The 17,945-nt window shown below is 38.5% G+C and overlaps 1 protein-coding gene across 2 annotated transcripts in view; it reads left to right on the forward strand.

Annotated features, from left to right (window-relative positions):
- Nucleotides 1–15,688, forward strand: part of LOC130562470 (rho guanine nucleotide exchange factor 17-like) — a 62,697-nt gene extending 47,009 nt beyond the window's left edge. The window contains exons 4-21 of one of the 2 annotated variants that reach the window (XM_057347489.1): nucleotides 689–871; nucleotides 3,185–3,301; nucleotides 3,654–3,746; nucleotides 3,933–4,109; nucleotides 4,442–4,492; nucleotides 4,584–4,693; nucleotides 5,000–5,085; nucleotides 5,182–5,300; nucleotides 5,831–6,038; nucleotides 6,329–6,590; nucleotides 9,792–10,033; nucleotides 10,118–10,358; nucleotides 12,164–12,250; nucleotides 12,337–12,404; nucleotides 12,491–12,639; nucleotides 12,767–12,941; nucleotides 13,225–13,497; nucleotides 13,580–15,688. In XM_057347489.1, coding sequence (XP_057203472.1) covers nucleotides 689–871; nucleotides 3,185–3,301; nucleotides 3,654–3,746; nucleotides 3,933–4,109; nucleotides 4,442–4,492; nucleotides 4,584–4,693; nucleotides 5,000–5,085; nucleotides 5,182–5,300; nucleotides 5,831–6,038; nucleotides 6,329–6,590; nucleotides 9,792–10,033; nucleotides 10,118–10,358; nucleotides 12,164–12,250; nucleotides 12,337–12,404; nucleotides 12,491–12,639; nucleotides 12,767–12,941; nucleotides 13,225–13,497; nucleotides 13,580–13,791 — 2,853 coding nt within the window. In that variant the 3' untranslated portion in view covers nucleotides 13,792–15,688. The remainder of the gene's footprint in view (nucleotides 1–688; nucleotides 872–3,184; nucleotides 3,302–3,653; nucleotides 3,747–3,932; nucleotides 4,110–4,441; nucleotides 4,493–4,583; nucleotides 4,694–4,999; nucleotides 5,086–5,181; nucleotides 5,301–5,830; nucleotides 6,039–6,328; nucleotides 6,591–9,791; nucleotides 10,034–10,117; nucleotides 10,359–12,163; nucleotides 12,251–12,336; nucleotides 12,405–12,490; nucleotides 12,640–12,766; nucleotides 12,942–13,224; nucleotides 13,498–13,579) is intronic. The other variant, XM_057347490.1, reaches the window with a different exon arrangement.
- The last annotated feature ends 2,257 nt before the right edge of the window (nucleotides 15,689–17,945 follow it).

The following is a 17,945-nucleotide window of genomic DNA, read 5'->3' on the forward strand; positions in this document are numbered from 1 at the left end:
CATGGGCTATAGAGATTAATAAGAGACAAGTCATCTTTTCCCATCTCTTCTGACTCACAACGTCCTATTCCAGCGGCACAGAGGCTGCTGGAGGGTTGCCATGGCGACAAGGTGAACGAGCCGTTTACTAAAACATGCGAATCTGTGCGGGCACTGCACATGCGAAACGGCCCCTATTATTTATGGCTGAATTCTGAAGCGGGTTGTCTTTAAGGCTAAATGAGTGCGTTCCAGGCAGCGTCGTTGCTCATAAACGCAGTTCGACCGATCGACAGAGCTACCTGTAAAAACACAAGCTCTGGTTAATCATGCTCGGGGTGTAGATGGGGAGGCTGTTGAAAAGGTGTGGAGAGGTGCATGATGGGTGGATGAAAGACGGAGAGGTTTATCATTGCAGTGACGTGTCTGCTGGCACGTTCACACCGTTCGAAGCGCCCGAAGGAACATCGGCCAGATGTGCTGTAGTCAAAACAGAACCCGACGAGCTAACAAACACTGATATGTGCCACTGCCAACAGTGTGTGCCCGGGAATGGTCTGATTGCACATATTATTATAATACCATGTTTTTAGATATGTTCGGTGGTTTTACTATAGTATGAGTTTGAAACACATCTGTTCCCATCATCCCTCACTGAACTTTCTCTTTTTAACCCACGTGAACGCTCATCTGTTCTTCTTCACCTCAGGGCTACATGAAGCCCTTGAAGCATCCGGAGAACACTCCTCTCTGTGACCCGTCTCTGGTGGATGAGATGTTCTACCAGATCCCAGAGATCCTGGAACATCACGAGCAGTTTCTGGATCAGGTGCTGGACTGCGTCAACCAATGGCACGACAGACAGACCGTCGGACATCTGCTCGTTCATTCTGTGAGTTTGTGGCTTTATTAACTCCACCGGAGATCAGAGAAATAATATGTGTGAATAATGCATGAAGTGATGAAGAAACAGTTAATAGTGTGTTTTCCCACGGCTAGCCAAGAGTACATTCATGGTCTTTAACTGTGTATTACTTCATGGAGAAATTTAACGGCCCTCCCTCACGAACAAATCCTTCAATTTTGTTTAATCAAGAGACACTCGTGTGGTGCACATGCCAGACCATTTTCACATTTACTCATAATAAAACTTAATAATGATGTCATCCATCTGAAAGTCTTATTAGCCCTGCGGAAAATCACTCGGTGATTGGCCACCCTCGTGAAATTTAGATGTGTGCATTCCCCACTGTTTTCACATTAACACCAATGTTTCTCAATGATGATGTCATTCATACATCAGTCATTTGTAACTTCCTCTTTAGATGAATTCAGAAGTATTTGAAATGTTACGCTTAAATGCAAACAACATGTGGCATTGTGGCAATATGTGAAAGGAATTTCAGAATTCAGTTCTGTGATGTCTGTGTTATCTGCTCCATCACTTCATGTTGTTTAGACGTTTCTGTCAGCTTCACGTGTTGAATGAGTGATTTTCACATGCTCTGACTAAATGAGTTGACACCTAATGCGGTCATTTAAAACCCATAATTCTGATTTATAAGCATTTGTTTGAGGATCTTAGTGGATTTGGGTCCTGAGCAAGGTTATTTTAGTTGACTAAAATTATAATTTTGAAAACGTTTCTGTTCATTGAAATCAAATAAAATATTGACCTAAAAATTATGGGAAAAACGTAACTAAAGGAAAAATTTAAATGTTGCCTCAAACATAAACTGAAGTAAGTTTAAAGCACTAAAATTATAATAATAAACAAAAACTAAAATAGAAATGAATTAATATTATATAGCAACATAAAAAATAATAAAATGACAAAAGCATATACCAAAATTGCTCAAATAATTTAATTTAAACATAAAATCTCAAAATAAAAGCTAATTTAAAATATGAATAAAACGAAGTAAAACTAGAATCAGAACTATAATAACTCTTCTGAGCCTGTCATATTAAATGAGTGTCATTTTGTTTGCATTGTTTTATGATTTATTTGTGGTTTATTGGTGCATTTATTGTAGTAACTTAAAAAACCTCAAAAAGTCTTTATGCTCTTATGATGTTAATAGCGTTCATATTTAAACCGATTAGAAATGATAAACCATAATTGGGTGGAATAGTACACGTAGGTTTATTATTAGTGTGCAATAAAAACCTTTCAGACCGCCTTGGCTGTCGAATAGCAGTGTTATGGGAATGGGCAAGGGCCACTTGTATTTTCTTCATGAATGTAAAAATATAGATGTTTGAATTAGTTTCTTTTTATACTTTTATGGCCACCATTACAAGAACAGTATTAAAGTGACAGTTCACCTAAAAATGAAAATTCTGTCAGAACTTATTTCAAAATATCTTCTTTTGTGTTCTGCGGAAGAAAGAAAGTCATAAAGGTTTGAAATGACAAGAGGGTGAGAAAATGATGACAGGAATTTCATTTTTTTAACACAAGTCGATGTACGAGCCAAGTCGCATGCAACAATTAAAAAAAACTTTCGGAAACACTTTAATCTAAGGTTCTTTTTGTTAACAAAGAGTTAATGCTTTAGTTAACACGACCTAACACTGAAGAATAATTCTGGAGCATTTATTATTATTATTATTATTATTAGGTAGGTTAATTTTTAAATCAAACTTTGTAACATTTGATAATGCACAATGAACATGATTACTTGTATTGACATGAACATTGCTGAAAAACTATTTTGTGAATTGTTTTTTGATGTTTGCTAATTTATTTACTCATTTTAACAAATTCAACCGTATTGTAAAGTGTTACCAAAGTTTCATCGCAATCTGCAAATAAAACATTAAATAATTGAATTACGTTTGTTATATTACATTTACATGCATTTCAGTGTGAACATAAAATAAAAAAATGTTGATCACAACCGCACATCTTAAAAAGTATAAAACAAGCAGTTTTATAAGTGAAATTAAGAAAGGATCCAGGAAAAGATGTGTGTCTTTACTTTAGGGCTTGTAAACAGAACTTGTGTTTGTCAAGGGTGTAAATGATCCCTCTGTGTACATTTCAGTACAACTGAATCATAGCAGTGAGATGAGCTGTCTGTCCTCACAGTCCTGTAAGGAGATTCATCAGTGAAGTCACCATCCGCCCCTAAAGACCTGAGGGCGTCGTGTTTACAGTCCACTGAACTGACTGATGCCTCTCTCGCTTTTCTCCTTACAGTTTTCCAAAGAGATCCTGGCTAATATTTATTCAGCGTACATCGATAACTTCATGAACGCCAAAGATGCTGTGAGAATCGCCAAGGAGGCCAAACCCGCTTTTCTGAAGTTTTTAGATGTACGTTTGGGCATTTTTTTACGTTCATGTTGTTCTGTTTTGTGTGTAGTGCTAGAAATATTTCCACATTGGTTTTTCACGAGCTCATTAAACCCTTCTATGTTTAAGCTTAAGCAAAATTTGTTTTGTTTTTTATCTAAACAATAATCGTATGTTGACAGATAAATAGTTTTAGTGTCCAGTTGAACTGACGGGTTCGAGGATTACTGCCACCTAGTGGCAGAGTCTAAAACTGAATGTTATCTGGTCCAACCATACAAATCACGATAAGGTTCAGTTGTAGGTCTAAACGTTGCTCTGTTTTGTTTGTGTTCTCTCTCGTTCTCTGTTATTCTCTCTCTTTCCTCTTCAGCAAAGCATGCGTGAGAATAAAGAGAAACAGGCCCTGGGCGATCTGATGATTAAACCCGTCCAGCGGATCCCACGATACGAGCTGCTGGTCAAGGTTACTCTCACCTTCGTTTTTCAATCTTGGTTTTCATTTTTATCAGCTGTTTTCGGATATTTTGCTTTGTTGAACATGTCAGCCTTGTTTTGCGTGTGATAGAGCTTTGTTACAAATGAAAACGCTGTTTGTTACATTGTATCCTTAACAAGTGCATCCACAAATCTGTGTGTGCGTTTGCTTCAGGATCTTCTTAAACACACATCTGAAGAGCACCCGGACTACACATTTCTGCTGGACGCTCAGAGGAACATCAAACGACTGGCAGAAAGAATCAACAAAGGCCGACACAACGCAGAAGAACTGGAGAAAGAGACACGCGTCATGCAGGAGATCGAAGCTCATATAGAGGGTGTCGAACATGTGAGAGACGCACATTTCTCTCTGCACACTTCATGTTTTAACAATCAATCCTATTTACTTGATTTATACACCCCTCCGGTCCCACTGTGTGTTACTGCAAGTTACTTCAAGAATATGTAAGTAAAGTGGGTTTCAAACATCTATTCTAGTTGCTACAGTAGTGTGAGAAGTGTAGAAAGGATAGAAAAAGTTTCCCTTTTTATGAAGACAAGTTTAAGAAAGTATTCGGCGACGTCTAGAGAGCGTACATTAATCTTATAAGTAAAAAAGTTTGCCTCATGCACGGGACAAAAAGTGCTCAGGCGATCCCTAATGATGTCATTTCCTGTCAGATCCTGAATCCACAGAGGAAGTTTCTGAGGCAAGAGATGGTGGTGGAGGCTGTAAGCTAAAACAATCTTGTTATTAAAAAAATAAGATCTCATTCCCAAAGCTGATGGCCTCCCTAAATCTCCGTCCTTCTCTGTTGTGTAGAAAACGGTCGGCGGGAAGAAGGACCGCTCTCTTTTTCTGTTCAGTGACCTGCTCATCTGTACCACGCTGAAGAGGAAGTCCGGATCTCTCCGCAGAAGTTCCATGAGTCTGTGAGTTTCTTTTAATAGTTCAGAGATGTGAGGAGGGCCTGGGAAAACTGATGTTTGCTTTCGAAATCCCACAGTCCCCAGAGCTCTTTTGGCCGGCGGGTGACAGCACGTGCAGTTTCATATGGTATGCCACCTAGTGGAAAGTCATTGCAATAGCATTGTCGAGTTTAGAGAAGGCAGTTTTATTTATCAAGCTCTTTCTCCAATGCGTGTTGTTTCAAACGGCATACAAAACAAAGTTTTGGGCGCAGTGTCGATTCTGGTTGTAGTCTTGCATGAAAACCTCATTTATTTAAACTCTTTCAGGTATTCTGCTGCTAGTGTCATTGACACCTCAAGTAAATATAAGTTCCTGTGGAAACTGCCTTTAGACGATTTGGAGGTGGTTAAAGGTATTTTGTGTTTTCATATCTCTCACATTTAACATGACATGATTTACATTAATGTGTGCCACTGAGGATCATGGGAATGGTGAATCTCTGCTTCAGGTTCTAGCCAAGCTTCTAACAAAGAAAACATCCAGAAAACCATCGGCCGTTTGGATGAAGATCTCAGCACCCTCGGACAGATCAGCAAACTCTCAGAGACCCTCAGTTTCCCTCATCAGGTGATTTTATATTCTAATTGATGTAAAGAATTGTTTTATTATCTATCTGTAGTAAATTGTTTTCAATCTCGGTCTCCAGTTTACTGAATAAATGACTCTTTCTTTATCTCTGGCATGCTGTTAAGGGTTTGTGTCTATATTAAATCCAGATGTTGGTGATAAATGTCCTTTTTGTCATTGCAGAGAAACAATTTTATTGTTGCTTCTGATGCGAGTCATTACTAAACATTCCTTTGAAGAGAATTTTTTTTATTTTCAGAGTACAATATTGATAATGTAATGTTAAATGTCTTATTGGAACCATCAAAAATAACAGTTTATTGCAGATTACAAAATGTACAGAAATTCTTTCATCATCTACTCATCCACATGCAATTATATGGATAATATGGAAGTTTTTAAAGAATATTTGTCTTTTCTGAAAACTTGCACACCTGTATATATTTTTGTGTTGTTATTTTTGGTGTTTTGTATTAAGAAAGGTAAAATTAAGTTCTGTGAAATCTTTCCCCCTGTGTCTTTTTCTCAAGGGTTTGGATGATGTGATAAAGGATCTCATGGCTTCGGTTCACCGTGAGTTGGCAGAGAAACAGTCTCTGGCCTTTAGTATGACGTTATTACCCACTAAACTGGAGCTGACCACAGCGTCGGCCGAGAACACATTCATCTTTGAGTTCAGCAGTCCTGACGCTCGCAGTAACTTTGAACAAGCTTTCGAGGAGGCCAAAAAGAAACTCGGTGAGCACTTGACCGCTTTATACATACTCTATAGTATTCTCATAGCAATTGAAATAATCTGAAACTTATTTTCCCTCAGAGCAACAGATTTAAAGATAATTTACTTTTTGTGCTTGGTAGAGACATTTACACAAGAAATTAAACACCATGTATATCATGAAGCACTTAAAAGCAACTGTTCTGTTTTGCTATAATGCATAATCATGAAAAAAGAAATATAAATACATTTTCGTATTCATGAAAACTCCAGCTCGCATTATACGTATTGAATTTCTCCATCTTCTCTCCAGCTATGAACAAGGACCAGTGGGACCCCGAGTTCCTGAAAGCCATCCCCATCATGAAGACCCGCAGCGGGATGCAGTTCTCCTGCGCCTCCCCCAGTCACAGCTGTCCTGAGAACACGTATGAAGTGTGGGTGTGTAACAGCGACGGATACGTGGGTCAGGTGTGTTTACTGAACATCAGAGACGAGCCCACGGTGGAGGCCTGCATCGCCGTCTGCTCCGCTCGCATCATCTGCATCGCAGCCGTGCCGGGACTTAAAAACAGGTGAGAGAGACTCGCGCGACACCTCGTGTCCCAGAACGCACCTGTTTGTGAGACAGAGTTGAGAACGATCCTCTGGTTAAACGCTAATAATAGTTCATTAACTGTGATGATAAGCACCTTGGGACTCAGTTGTAATGTGAGAAAAGATGTGACATGCTGTTACAGTAACACTACAATAACATTAGTTTATGCATTAGATAACATGAGGTAACTATGTGAAATATGTTATATATATTTCTACAGCATTTATTCGTTTTTGCTGTAGAATACAACTGTTCACCGTTTATACGTGTTAGTTTACTCTGCTATAACTAATGATATTTTTTTTTATATATTAATAATTGTTGAAATGAACATTTTATAACATTAGGGCTGTTCAACGATTATTTGCGATTAATCGCACCCAGAATAAAGGTTTGTGTTTACATCATCATATGTCTGTGCACTGTGCATGTTCATTTTGTATTTATAAACACATACAAATACATGTATACTGTATGTTGTAACACTTTACAATAAGGTGCTATTTGTTAACAATAGTTAATGCATTAGCTAACATGATCTAACAACGATCAATTCTTCTACATCATTTATTCATCTTAGTTCATGTTCATTTCAGCATTTACTAAACATTTTTAAAATCAAACGTTGTGTCTGTTAACATTAGTTAATGCCCCATGAACTAACACGAATAACTGTATTGACATTAACTAACACTGTCAAGGATTAAAAAATGCTGATAAACTAAATTGTTCATTGTTAGCTTTTGCATTTACAACTGTTAATAAATAGCACCTTATTGTAAAGTGTTAATGTATATAAATTAGGGCTGTCAAAAGATTAATCGCGATTAATCGCATCCAGAATAAAAGTTTGTGTTTACATAATATTTATCTGTTTACTGTGCATAATAATTTTGTATTTATTAACACATACACATCCATGCATATATTTAAGAAAAATCTAAATATTAATAAACATTTATATATAATTTCAATTATTGGTAAATATAAATAAATACATGTAAATATTTCCTAAATATGTATTCATGTGTATGTGTTTGTATTTATAAATACAAAATTAATATGCACAGTACATAGACATATGTTATGTAGAAACATAACGAGCTCTTCAAAAATATATGTACATAAATATACATGTAGCCTATATTAGGAATATGATGGGAATATTAAAAACATAACGATGGATGTAGCAACAGTCTAAACTGGCGATATACACTCACCTAAAGGATTATTAGGAACACCTGTTCAATTTCTCATTAATGCAATTATCTAATCAACCAATCACATGGCAGTTGCTTCAATGCATTTAGGGGTGTGGTCCTGGTCAAGACAATCTCCTGAACTCCAAACTGAATGTCAGAATGGGAAAGAAAGGTGATTTAAGCAATTTTGAGCGTGGCATGGTTGTTGGTGCCAGACGGGCCGGTCTGAGTATTTCACAATCTGCTCAGTTACTGGGATTTTCACGCACAACCATTTCTAGGGTTTACAAAGAATGGTGTGAAAAGGGAAAAACATCCAGTATGCGGCAGTCCTGTGGGCGAAAATGCCTTGTTGATGCTAGAGGTCAGAGGAGAATGGGCCGACTGATTCAAGCTGATAGAAGAGCAACTTTGACTGAAATAACCACTCGTTACAACCGAGGTATGCAGCAAAGCATTTGTGAAGCCACAACACGCACAACCTTGAGGCATGGGCTACAACAGCAGAAGACCCCACCAGGTACCACTCATCTCCACTACAAATAGGAAAAAGAGGCTACAATTTGCACGAGCTCACCAAAATTGGACAGTTGAAGACTGGAAAAATGTTGCCTGGTCTGATGAGTCTCGATTTCTGTTGAGACATTCAAATGGTAGAGTCAGAATTTGGCGTAAACAGAATGAGAACATGGATCCATCATGCCTTGTTACCACTGTGCAGGCTGGTGGTGGTGGTGTAATGGTGTGGGGGATGTTTTCTTGGCACACTTTAGGCCCCTTAGTGCCAATTGGGCATCGTTTAAATGCCACGGCCTACCTGAGCATTGTTTTTGACCATGTCCATCCCTTTATGACCACCATGTACCCATCCTCTAATGGCTACTTCCAGCAGGATAATGCACCATGTCACAAAGCTCGAATCATTTCAAATTGGTTTCTTGAACATGACAATGAGTTCACTGTACTAGAATGGCCCCCACAGTCACCAGATCTCAACCCGATAGAACATCTTTGGGATGTGGTGGAACGGGAGCTTCGTGCCCTGGATGTGCATCCCACAAATCTCCATCAACTGCAAGATGCTATCCTATCAATATGGGCCAACATTTCTAAAGAATGCTTTCAGCACCTTGTTGAATCAATGCCACGTAGAATTAAGGCAGTTCTGAAGGCGAAAGGGGGTCAAACACCGTATTAGTATGGTGTTCCTAATAATCCTTTAGGTGAGTGTATTTAAGAACAATGTAAAATATAAAAATGTGTATATATAATCTCAATTACTGCTAAATATAAATATGTCCTAAATATATATACATGTAAATCATTCCACTAAAGAATTATAATACTGGTTCTTGTTTATAAATACAAAATAAATGTGCACAGTGCACAGACATATTATTATGTAAACAAACTTTCTGGATGCGATAAATCACGATGAAACGTTGAACAGCCCTATTTAAAATTAATAAATGCAGTGAAAGTATTGACAATTTATAACCAGTTCAAAAGAATATTCCCAGTTTTCAGTATTGGATCACACACAATGTTCACATGCACAGTTTGTGTGGTTTTATCTGATGATGCAGCTTGCATAAAAAAAATGCAATAGTAATATAAAAAACACATTTAGAAATAGATTTATAAAGTTATACATAAATAACGTACTGTGGGCATGGTGAATATACACTTTGTGCAAGTAGTTTTATAAATATGGAGTTTGCTTTTGTACTGTGATATCATTGCATTGCAAAGTTCTAATCCTTCATAAGATAGATGTTTGTGAGTTTGAACCCAATGTGTAAAGTGTGACATGGAGGGAGAATTGTTTCAACACATACCTGGTTTTGTATAAACGAGCATGTAAATACAATATACAATACAGGACACATAAAGTGTGATTAACGGTGCTGTCTGTGACGTGTGCAAAAATGAAACTAGAAGAAACTGTGTCGGTAAATCTTCTCTGTTTGTCATAGCAGAGAACGTATTGGCAATTCTGCTCCATCTGTCCCGGCGGACTCGAGCACCACAGCCTCCGCACAACCCCAGCTTCACATCTCCATCTCCGGCTCATCTCTAGAGCTCAGCGAGCCCCCCGCGGCTCCACCGGCGGAGCTCGTGCCCTTCGACAGCGATGACACGGATGATGAAGACTCTCCCAGCCCCTCATCCACACTACAGAGTCAAGCCTCCCATTCTACCATCTCATCCAACTTCAGTGAGTCTAAAACCCTTTTCCTTAAACCTTCTGTCTTGAGATCCCTCGCGTTATCATTTTAATATGTCTCATTATTTCTCTAAGATGATGAGGCGGCCGTTTCTAAGGACATGGCCACTGAGACCACCAGCTCTGAGGAGGAGCAGGAGTTTCCGGTGCCCAGCTCATTCGGGGCTGCTCGGCTCAGTGCCGACAATCCCATGGACGGTCGGGCCATGCGGAGGTCCAGTCGAGGGTCGTTCACACGCGCCAGCCTGGACGACCTGCTCAGCATCGACCCAGAGGCGTATCAGAGCTCCGTTTGGCTGGGAACCGAGGACGGCTGGTGAGTCAGTGATTGGTTGCGGTGTTATGACATCATTGATGTGAACTTCTGTGATGCGACTTCTGAATGAAACTTGTTCGGAATTGACTGAGATCTGTCCATCGTGAGTGAAAGGCTTTGGGTTTTTTATTATTTTTACCCACCTGTTTGGCCATGACTCAGTCAACAGAACGGATGGTTCAGAGTGTGGACAAAGAAGACCGTTCTTGGATGCTGAATGACACGTTATATATGCAAGACTATTGTTAAAATGGTCAGTTCATTGCATTTCAGGGATGTCTAAATCTTTCATGATTTTATCATAGAACTTTGAATGTAAGAACATTTAAGTACACATACAGTAAATTTAGTTTGATAACATTTCAAACTATTTAATTGTATTAAGATTTAAGGTTATTATTAAAGGGGTCATATGGCGCGAACATGTGTTTTTCTGTGTCTTTGGTGTGTTATAAGTTGCCCATGCATGTATTAGACACGTAAAATTTCAAAAATGAATTTCTAAAAGTGAATGCTCACCCTGACCTGCCTGAAACTCCTCGTGTATCCACACCCCCACAAATCTATGTCAGTTGGTGGTCTGATTTGACTAAGACCGCCCAAATGTATACTCAAGTAAGGTGGGCGTACCTGTCAGTACAATTGAAGAGGAACCTGATGTTCCAAATATGGTTAGAGGCGTTACATTTCCCTCACACGCTTGCAGTATTCCACCAATCACTACTCACTGGTGAACTGGCCAATCACAGCACACCTCGCTTTTCAGAGCCATGAGCTTTGTTAAAAATCTGCACGTTTCAGAGAGGCGGAGCAAAGAGGAGATACAAACATGCACGGTGTGTGGAAAATACAGCGTTTATCAACCTTAAATCATGTGTACACATTGTTTTACATCTTAAACAAACCATAATATTAGTTTTAGCTGTGTCATATGACCCCTTTAAGGTTATGTAATGATTAATAGACGTTGTAATGGAGTGTTACGAAAGTTTGTTTAGACAGCATCTGATGCCCATGAGTTTAATTAAGAGTTGAACTGGAATAGCTTGTGATGATGCAACCTCATGAACTCAACGTCTCACCTCAGGTGACCTTCATTACTTTCCATATAAACATTTACTCTCTTTCTCTCTCTCTCTCTCTCTCTCTCTCTCTCGTTCACTCATGCAAGCCGCTTTGATTGCTTGTGCCCTCACAGTCAACACTCAAAACAAAAAGAAAATGGATTTATTAGCAAGAGCTGTTCATTTGGTCACATGTTCTCCCTCATCATAGTTTTCGTGAAACAAAAAGGTTCTTTGGATGTTAAAGGTTCTTTATGGAACCATTTAGACAAACAGTACTTCTTTGGCATCGTGAAGCGCCTTTATTTTTAAGAAAGACAGTTTAAATGAAGGGTGTCAAAATATATCAGTATTGGCAACAACTGTGATTGTTTATATTATATTACACATATAATAAAATTGTAAAAAATCTATTGGAAGATTATAAATCTTGTACTGTATATGATTCTAAAGATTGTAAATCTGGTGTAAATGTAGTGATTTATTGACTAAAATTAAAGATGAATTATTTATTTCTATATGTATTGGTATAATATTTTTGTCTTATATTTCTTTGGGGCATGATAATTGTGTAGTGAAAACCTAATATTGGGACAGATCTACTATAAAGCAGCTCTTAATTTACAACCTATGCATTTAAGGTCTTTGTTTACTATATCTGCACTTTAAAAGGTAAAATGAAAAAGACAACGTTTCATGAGCATAATGAAATTCGCAATGTGATATTTGTGTGTTTTGCAGCATCCATGTGTATCAATCATCAGACAACATCAGGAACAGAAAGAACAGTATGAAGATGCAGCATTCCGCTTCTATTCTCTGTATCCTGTAAGCAGCCACTGCCTCCTTGGTCCATCGTCATGGTAACCCATACAGCATCAACTTGGAGACATCTTTTTTCTTTGTCTTTCCAGGTATCTTGACAACAACGTTTTCGTGTCCTTGGCAAACGGGGAGGTGATTGTCTATCAGAGGGAAGCAGGTACACACAGATTCAGTCATTTCAAGCTGAACATCTGAAGTATAAAAAAAGGTTTTTTTTACAAGAAATGTTTGTCTGTGTCGCAGGAAGTTTCTGGGATCCTCAGAGTTCACAAACGCTGTGTTTGGGCTCTTCAAGTGTACCTGTGACTAAAATGGTTCCCGTGGCCGGAAAGCTGTGGTGTGGTTGTCAAAATCGTGTACTTATTGTCAACCCCAGCACTTTAACACAAGAGGTGAGACGTGCAAATGTCTGATTAGGTATACATGTACATTACGTTCGATACTCATTGTTTAGAAGTGGTGATGTCATTAAGGTTTAACTGTAAGTGTTGCAATTTTTCACTTCCTGTCTTGCAAAAGCATTCATTCCAAGTGGGTCAGGACAGCGCGCGCTGCTTCACCAGTATAGTGAATTATGGGAAGGGCGTGTGGATGGCATTACAGGGCAGCGCTCAGGTGCGACTCTATCACGCCTCCACCTACGAGAGCCTGACGGAGGTCGACGTGGCGCCTGCCGTACACAAGATGCTCGCAGGTACTGACTAGTGTGCATTCAATCTAACACACAGGTGCATTAGTGTGTGATGTCATCTGACCCTTAGCGTGACCCTGTCATATGCATGATGTCATTAATATTTGGATCCTGTTGTTTTTTCCTTAAAACTGTACAAATCTATTTTATTAGCTTCTATTATATTTTAGAAGTTTGTTGAATGATGGCTTTTATCATTCCTCATCCAACGAGATTGTAAATCTGGTCTTAATCAGAACTCCACCAAAATAAGATGACGCACCCTTGTCATTTTTGATCCTCGTAGGTTCTGATGCTATTATTCGGCAGCACAAGGCAGCTTGCTTGCGGATCACGGCTCTGCTGGCGTGTAAGGACCTGCTGTGGATCGGCACCAGCGCCGGCGTCGTTCTGACGCTGGTCATCCCGCCCGTGTCGTCCAGCACCGGACCGGGCTCTGTGCGGTCTCCCCTCGTCCCGATGGGCTCCGCTCACGGTCACACCGGTCACGTCCGCTTCCTCACGTGCATCGAGCTGCCGGAAGGTTTCGATCTTAACTTCCCGCTGCAGTCAGACGCAGGTCTGGTTCTCTCTTCCTGCACTTTTACCGCTGTTTGGTTAACACGTGGTCACATGACGTGTGCTATGTTGTTTCTTTTTAGTGAACTCCACACAGAATCACTCTGAGAGCGGCGGTGGAGGATTGCAGAGGCGCGACTCGGCCCGACGGCGCTCGTCAACGCTCACGCCCGTCAAATCCAACCTGCTGGTGATCAGCGGCGGCGACGGCTATGAAGATTTCAGACTGACCAATAGCAGCGAGACGGTGGGGCGGGACGACAGCACAAACCACTTACTGCTGTGGCGCGTGTGATAAAGCCCCGCCCCTCCACGCAAGCCGCTGGACTATCCCTCGCACTTCCCCCTGAAGCCCCGCCCCTTCTTGTTTTCTTATGCATTGTGCACGGGCGTGTAAGATGTGAATAACGGGGTGTTCGTTTGGGTCAGAGCTTTCCGCCACTTTGTTTCTTGTTGTGAGAAATCGATCTCGCTTGCCGTGTGGTGTTCCTCTGTGGGCGCTTTTAAATATCGTGTTGAAACTCAACTTTTAAAATAAGAGTTACGCTGAAAACCCCTCGCGGAGGAGAAGACCGTCGAGTCGCCAGAGAAGGAAAATGCGGGGACAGGTGAAGGATTAAAGGAAGGAAGAAAGAAAGAAAATGGACATTTTTGCGTGGCGTAGAATTATTCAGTTGGCTGGAGAGAAGGTATGAAACGCGTCACATGAGACAGAGAGGATTGTGGGAAACGGTGTGAACTGTCCGCCGCATGGTTCGAGCGATCGACTACTGGTCCTTACAGACTGTGATTTCATTCGAGAATGAAGATGTTAAACCTCTCTGTTGTGCTGTACATTTGAGAGTCTATCTTTAGTAACCAATGTGCAATATGAGGCTAAAATACCTACAAAACGCTATAATACACACGCTACTATATCTCCAATAATCCACGATCAGATTTATTACACACTTTCACTTTATTATTTCTATGTATAAAAAAGACTTCACCACATGATGTAAAAGAACAGCTATGGCATTCCGTATTATAGTTATGACAAAAAAACTTTTTGTACAGTATTTATGTTTTTCAGTTGTAGTTTATACTTTTTTATAGCACTTAATTTATCAATACTGTAGTCTGGAGTGTTTTTTGGAAACATAATTGAGGCGACTCTCATTAAGAAACGACCAGGGTTTTCATAATAAAATTTTGCAAAATGGAAATTAAAACGTTTTTGTTTGCCTTTAGGTTTTAGGGTGAAATATCAGATGTTTCTTGACATGTTTTGTGACAACTGACCCTTTGAAATCTGTCAGGAGTCGTGCGTGTCACATAATGTCGATTCCAGTTTCAAGTTTAAGAACTGTGTTTGTGTGTAGATTATGACACACACACACACACACACACTGAAGACAGACAGGTGACAGCCCTTCCGCTGTGTTTATGAGTGAGAATTAAGTTGAAACGACTTCCTATTAAAAGTCAATTCAGCTGCCGTAGGTTGATGATGCATTCGGTCACGAACACACTCGCCTGAATCCGAATCCCACAGAATGACGTGTGATTTAATCTGCAGTGATTTCCACAAACCATGTCATGTCACGTTTACAGGTTTCACTTTAATAATCTGTTTTGTGAATGTTAGTGCCAATAACCTCTGGGTCAAAGAATTGACTTTGCCTTTATGACAGACAAGATCATCAGAGAATCGTATTTTCATAAATCTGAATTTGTTTTTCTAGCAAATATCTAAATCAAGCAAGTGATGAAACTCCTAATGGAAGTCTTACTGTTGTAAGTAATTTCTCTCTGCCCCTCCTCATTGTAAATATTGGTATATATTGGCTTTTCTGTGTACATAGTGCTCTCACAGTCTACGATTGTTCATATGAATCTAATGGCATATTTTTATAAGTCCCCAGTTGGCATGTGCCGTCTCATTTAAATTCAAGCTGTCACGGTGTTTTATGAGAGATGGACAGCGTCTGTGGCTCGTGTAACAGTTGTCAAGCTGATTTCACACTGTTACTGATATTTGTCTTATTTTGTCACTGTGTGTCTTTGTAATTAAACATTTCACTGATGTCAGAATCCTCATTTTTTATGTTGATTTGGAATAAGTATTTAAGTACCATGAGCAGTTTCGTTCAGTTGACATGCATATAAATACATAATATCAACATTTAGCAACATCAATATCTATGCTGCACGATTTTTGAAAAAAATGCAATATGCAGTTTGATAGTGTTTATAAAATATATTATATTTAAAACTGAAAATTATACAACCAACATATGTATTGCACAGTTCATGTATGTTATAAAAACAGTACATAAAACATGAAACAAAAACTGTTCAAATGCCATCAAACGTGGTCGTTTACAGAATTTTGCTTTTTTTTTTTTTACAGATTTTTCACATATAATGTAGAAAACTGACATTTTACTGTGTTTTACAGAATTTTCACGTATTTTTGAAATATGGTCAAAAAGGTCAAATTACAGAAAAAGACTGCAAAACAAGAAACTACACGCATTTTTTATTTTACAAAATATTTCTGGCGTCCCAGCTGCCATAACATACATAACTTTGAGGTATTAAAATGATTCTGTTATCGTAAACTATTGTGGTATTATGGTAATATCAATATATCTTGGAGCCCTAATCTGAACGAATAAATATAACCATATCGACCCCTCTGGTTTTGATTTGATGGGTTTTCAACACTGATGTCAGCACATCCCGTAGCAATCCAAACTTGACTAACCCTGCAGTATTTGGGTTGTTATTGGGTTGACAGCACATGGTTTTGAATATCTGCCCAATGTTCATACAAACTAAATGAAACACACAAGGCCGATTCACGTCATGCACTGGGAACTAGCTGCAAGAGTGCACAATGGGAGCTTTATAATCTCATGCGATAGACATTTAACCCTGCAGTTGAGTCTGGTTTTATTCTGCTGGTGTTTACAAACCAAAGAATGAGTCAGACTTAACCTGCATTGCCTTCTCTCGAGTTACAGAGTTACCTTAGGCCATGAACCTTATCTTGTCTTTCAAACGCACCTAATTACAGACCCATGCAGGCATCTTTTAAGGTCCCTATAGAATCATCAATAGAGCCAGATATCCAACAGGATCATATAAACGTGGTCAAGCCGTTTCTTATAACCTGAATAAGGTGACCTTTCTTGAGAAAGCATGTGTCCACTCGCTGCAATAAGATGTCAAAGATTTTTCTTTAAGACTGTACATTTTTTTAAGCATGTTTCTTTCGTAAGTGATTTTTGTCAACTTTTCAATACCCAGGCATTGAAAGATAACACATGAAGATAACAAAAGAAGGAAATAAAAATGCAGATAATTATATGATAATTAATTTTATAATTATATTTTATGCCATTAGCAATATTAACTAAATGTCTAGTTGTATACTCGTTTATATGAATGGATTCATGTTTTTTTCATTTGATTTGGTGAACAGAATCAAAAGTTCTCTTTCATTGGATTTTTTTTGTTGGACGAATGAAAAGTCATTATATATCTTCAGTAAATGCTTAAATGGATGTTTAAAGATATTAAATGCAAAAAGAACTTGATGATTGCATTAGTTTGATTCATGCTGTTTGAGGCCTGGATTTAAGGTGGTGGATTAAAAAGAGTTACTTGTTTTAATCTTGTTTTTCTTTTTCAGTTTTTTTATGTGCTTTCAGACTCGTCGAATTTGGGTGACACTAATCGTTCACTTCAACAGTTTATTATTCTTAAGATTGAAATCAACAACGAACAAAAAGTTGCTCCACCTATTCAGTTTGCTGTCGGATTAAATGTTCATCAATGTCTGGTAACTTTCCTCATGATCTATTCATATTCATCTGGAGCCGTGACACACCTCGAATGATGCGCATTATAGTGAGAGAATTCTGTCGAGATGCCCTGCAGCATGTGCTCATGGTCTCCAGTGTTGGGTAAGTTACTCTCAAAAAGTAATTAATTACTAGTTACTAATTACATATTCAATAGTGTAATTAGATTACTGTACAAATTACTCTCTCCAAAAAGTATTTAATTACTTATTACTAATTACTTTCTATATCCTATACCTTGATTAGTTAAGTGATTGAAGGATAGACATGAAACGGCTCTTTTAATTCATTCAAATAAATAATATTAAACTACATAAAGTAGTATTATTAACTGACCAAAGTATTACAAATGTGAGAATTATACATTAAAGCACAGATTTTAAAGTTAGACTCTGAATTTTGATGTCAATTCCACTATTACACACACATATATTACACAAAGTATTTAGTTTAATTACATCATAAGTAACTGTAATTAAATTACAGAAAAATAAGAGTAATCCCTTACTTTACTTTTCAAGGGTAAAGTAATTAAATTACAGTAACTAATTACTTAGTAACTAGTTACACCCAACACTGATGGCCGCATTACATTCTT

The sequence above is a fragment of the Triplophysa rosa genome, linkage group LG12 (genome assembly GCF_024868665.1).
Source record: "Triplophysa rosa linkage group LG12, Trosa_1v2, whole genome shotgun sequence".
Taxonomy (NCBI): Eukaryota; Metazoa; Chordata; class Actinopteri; order Cypriniformes; family Nemacheilidae; genus Triplophysa; species Triplophysa rosa.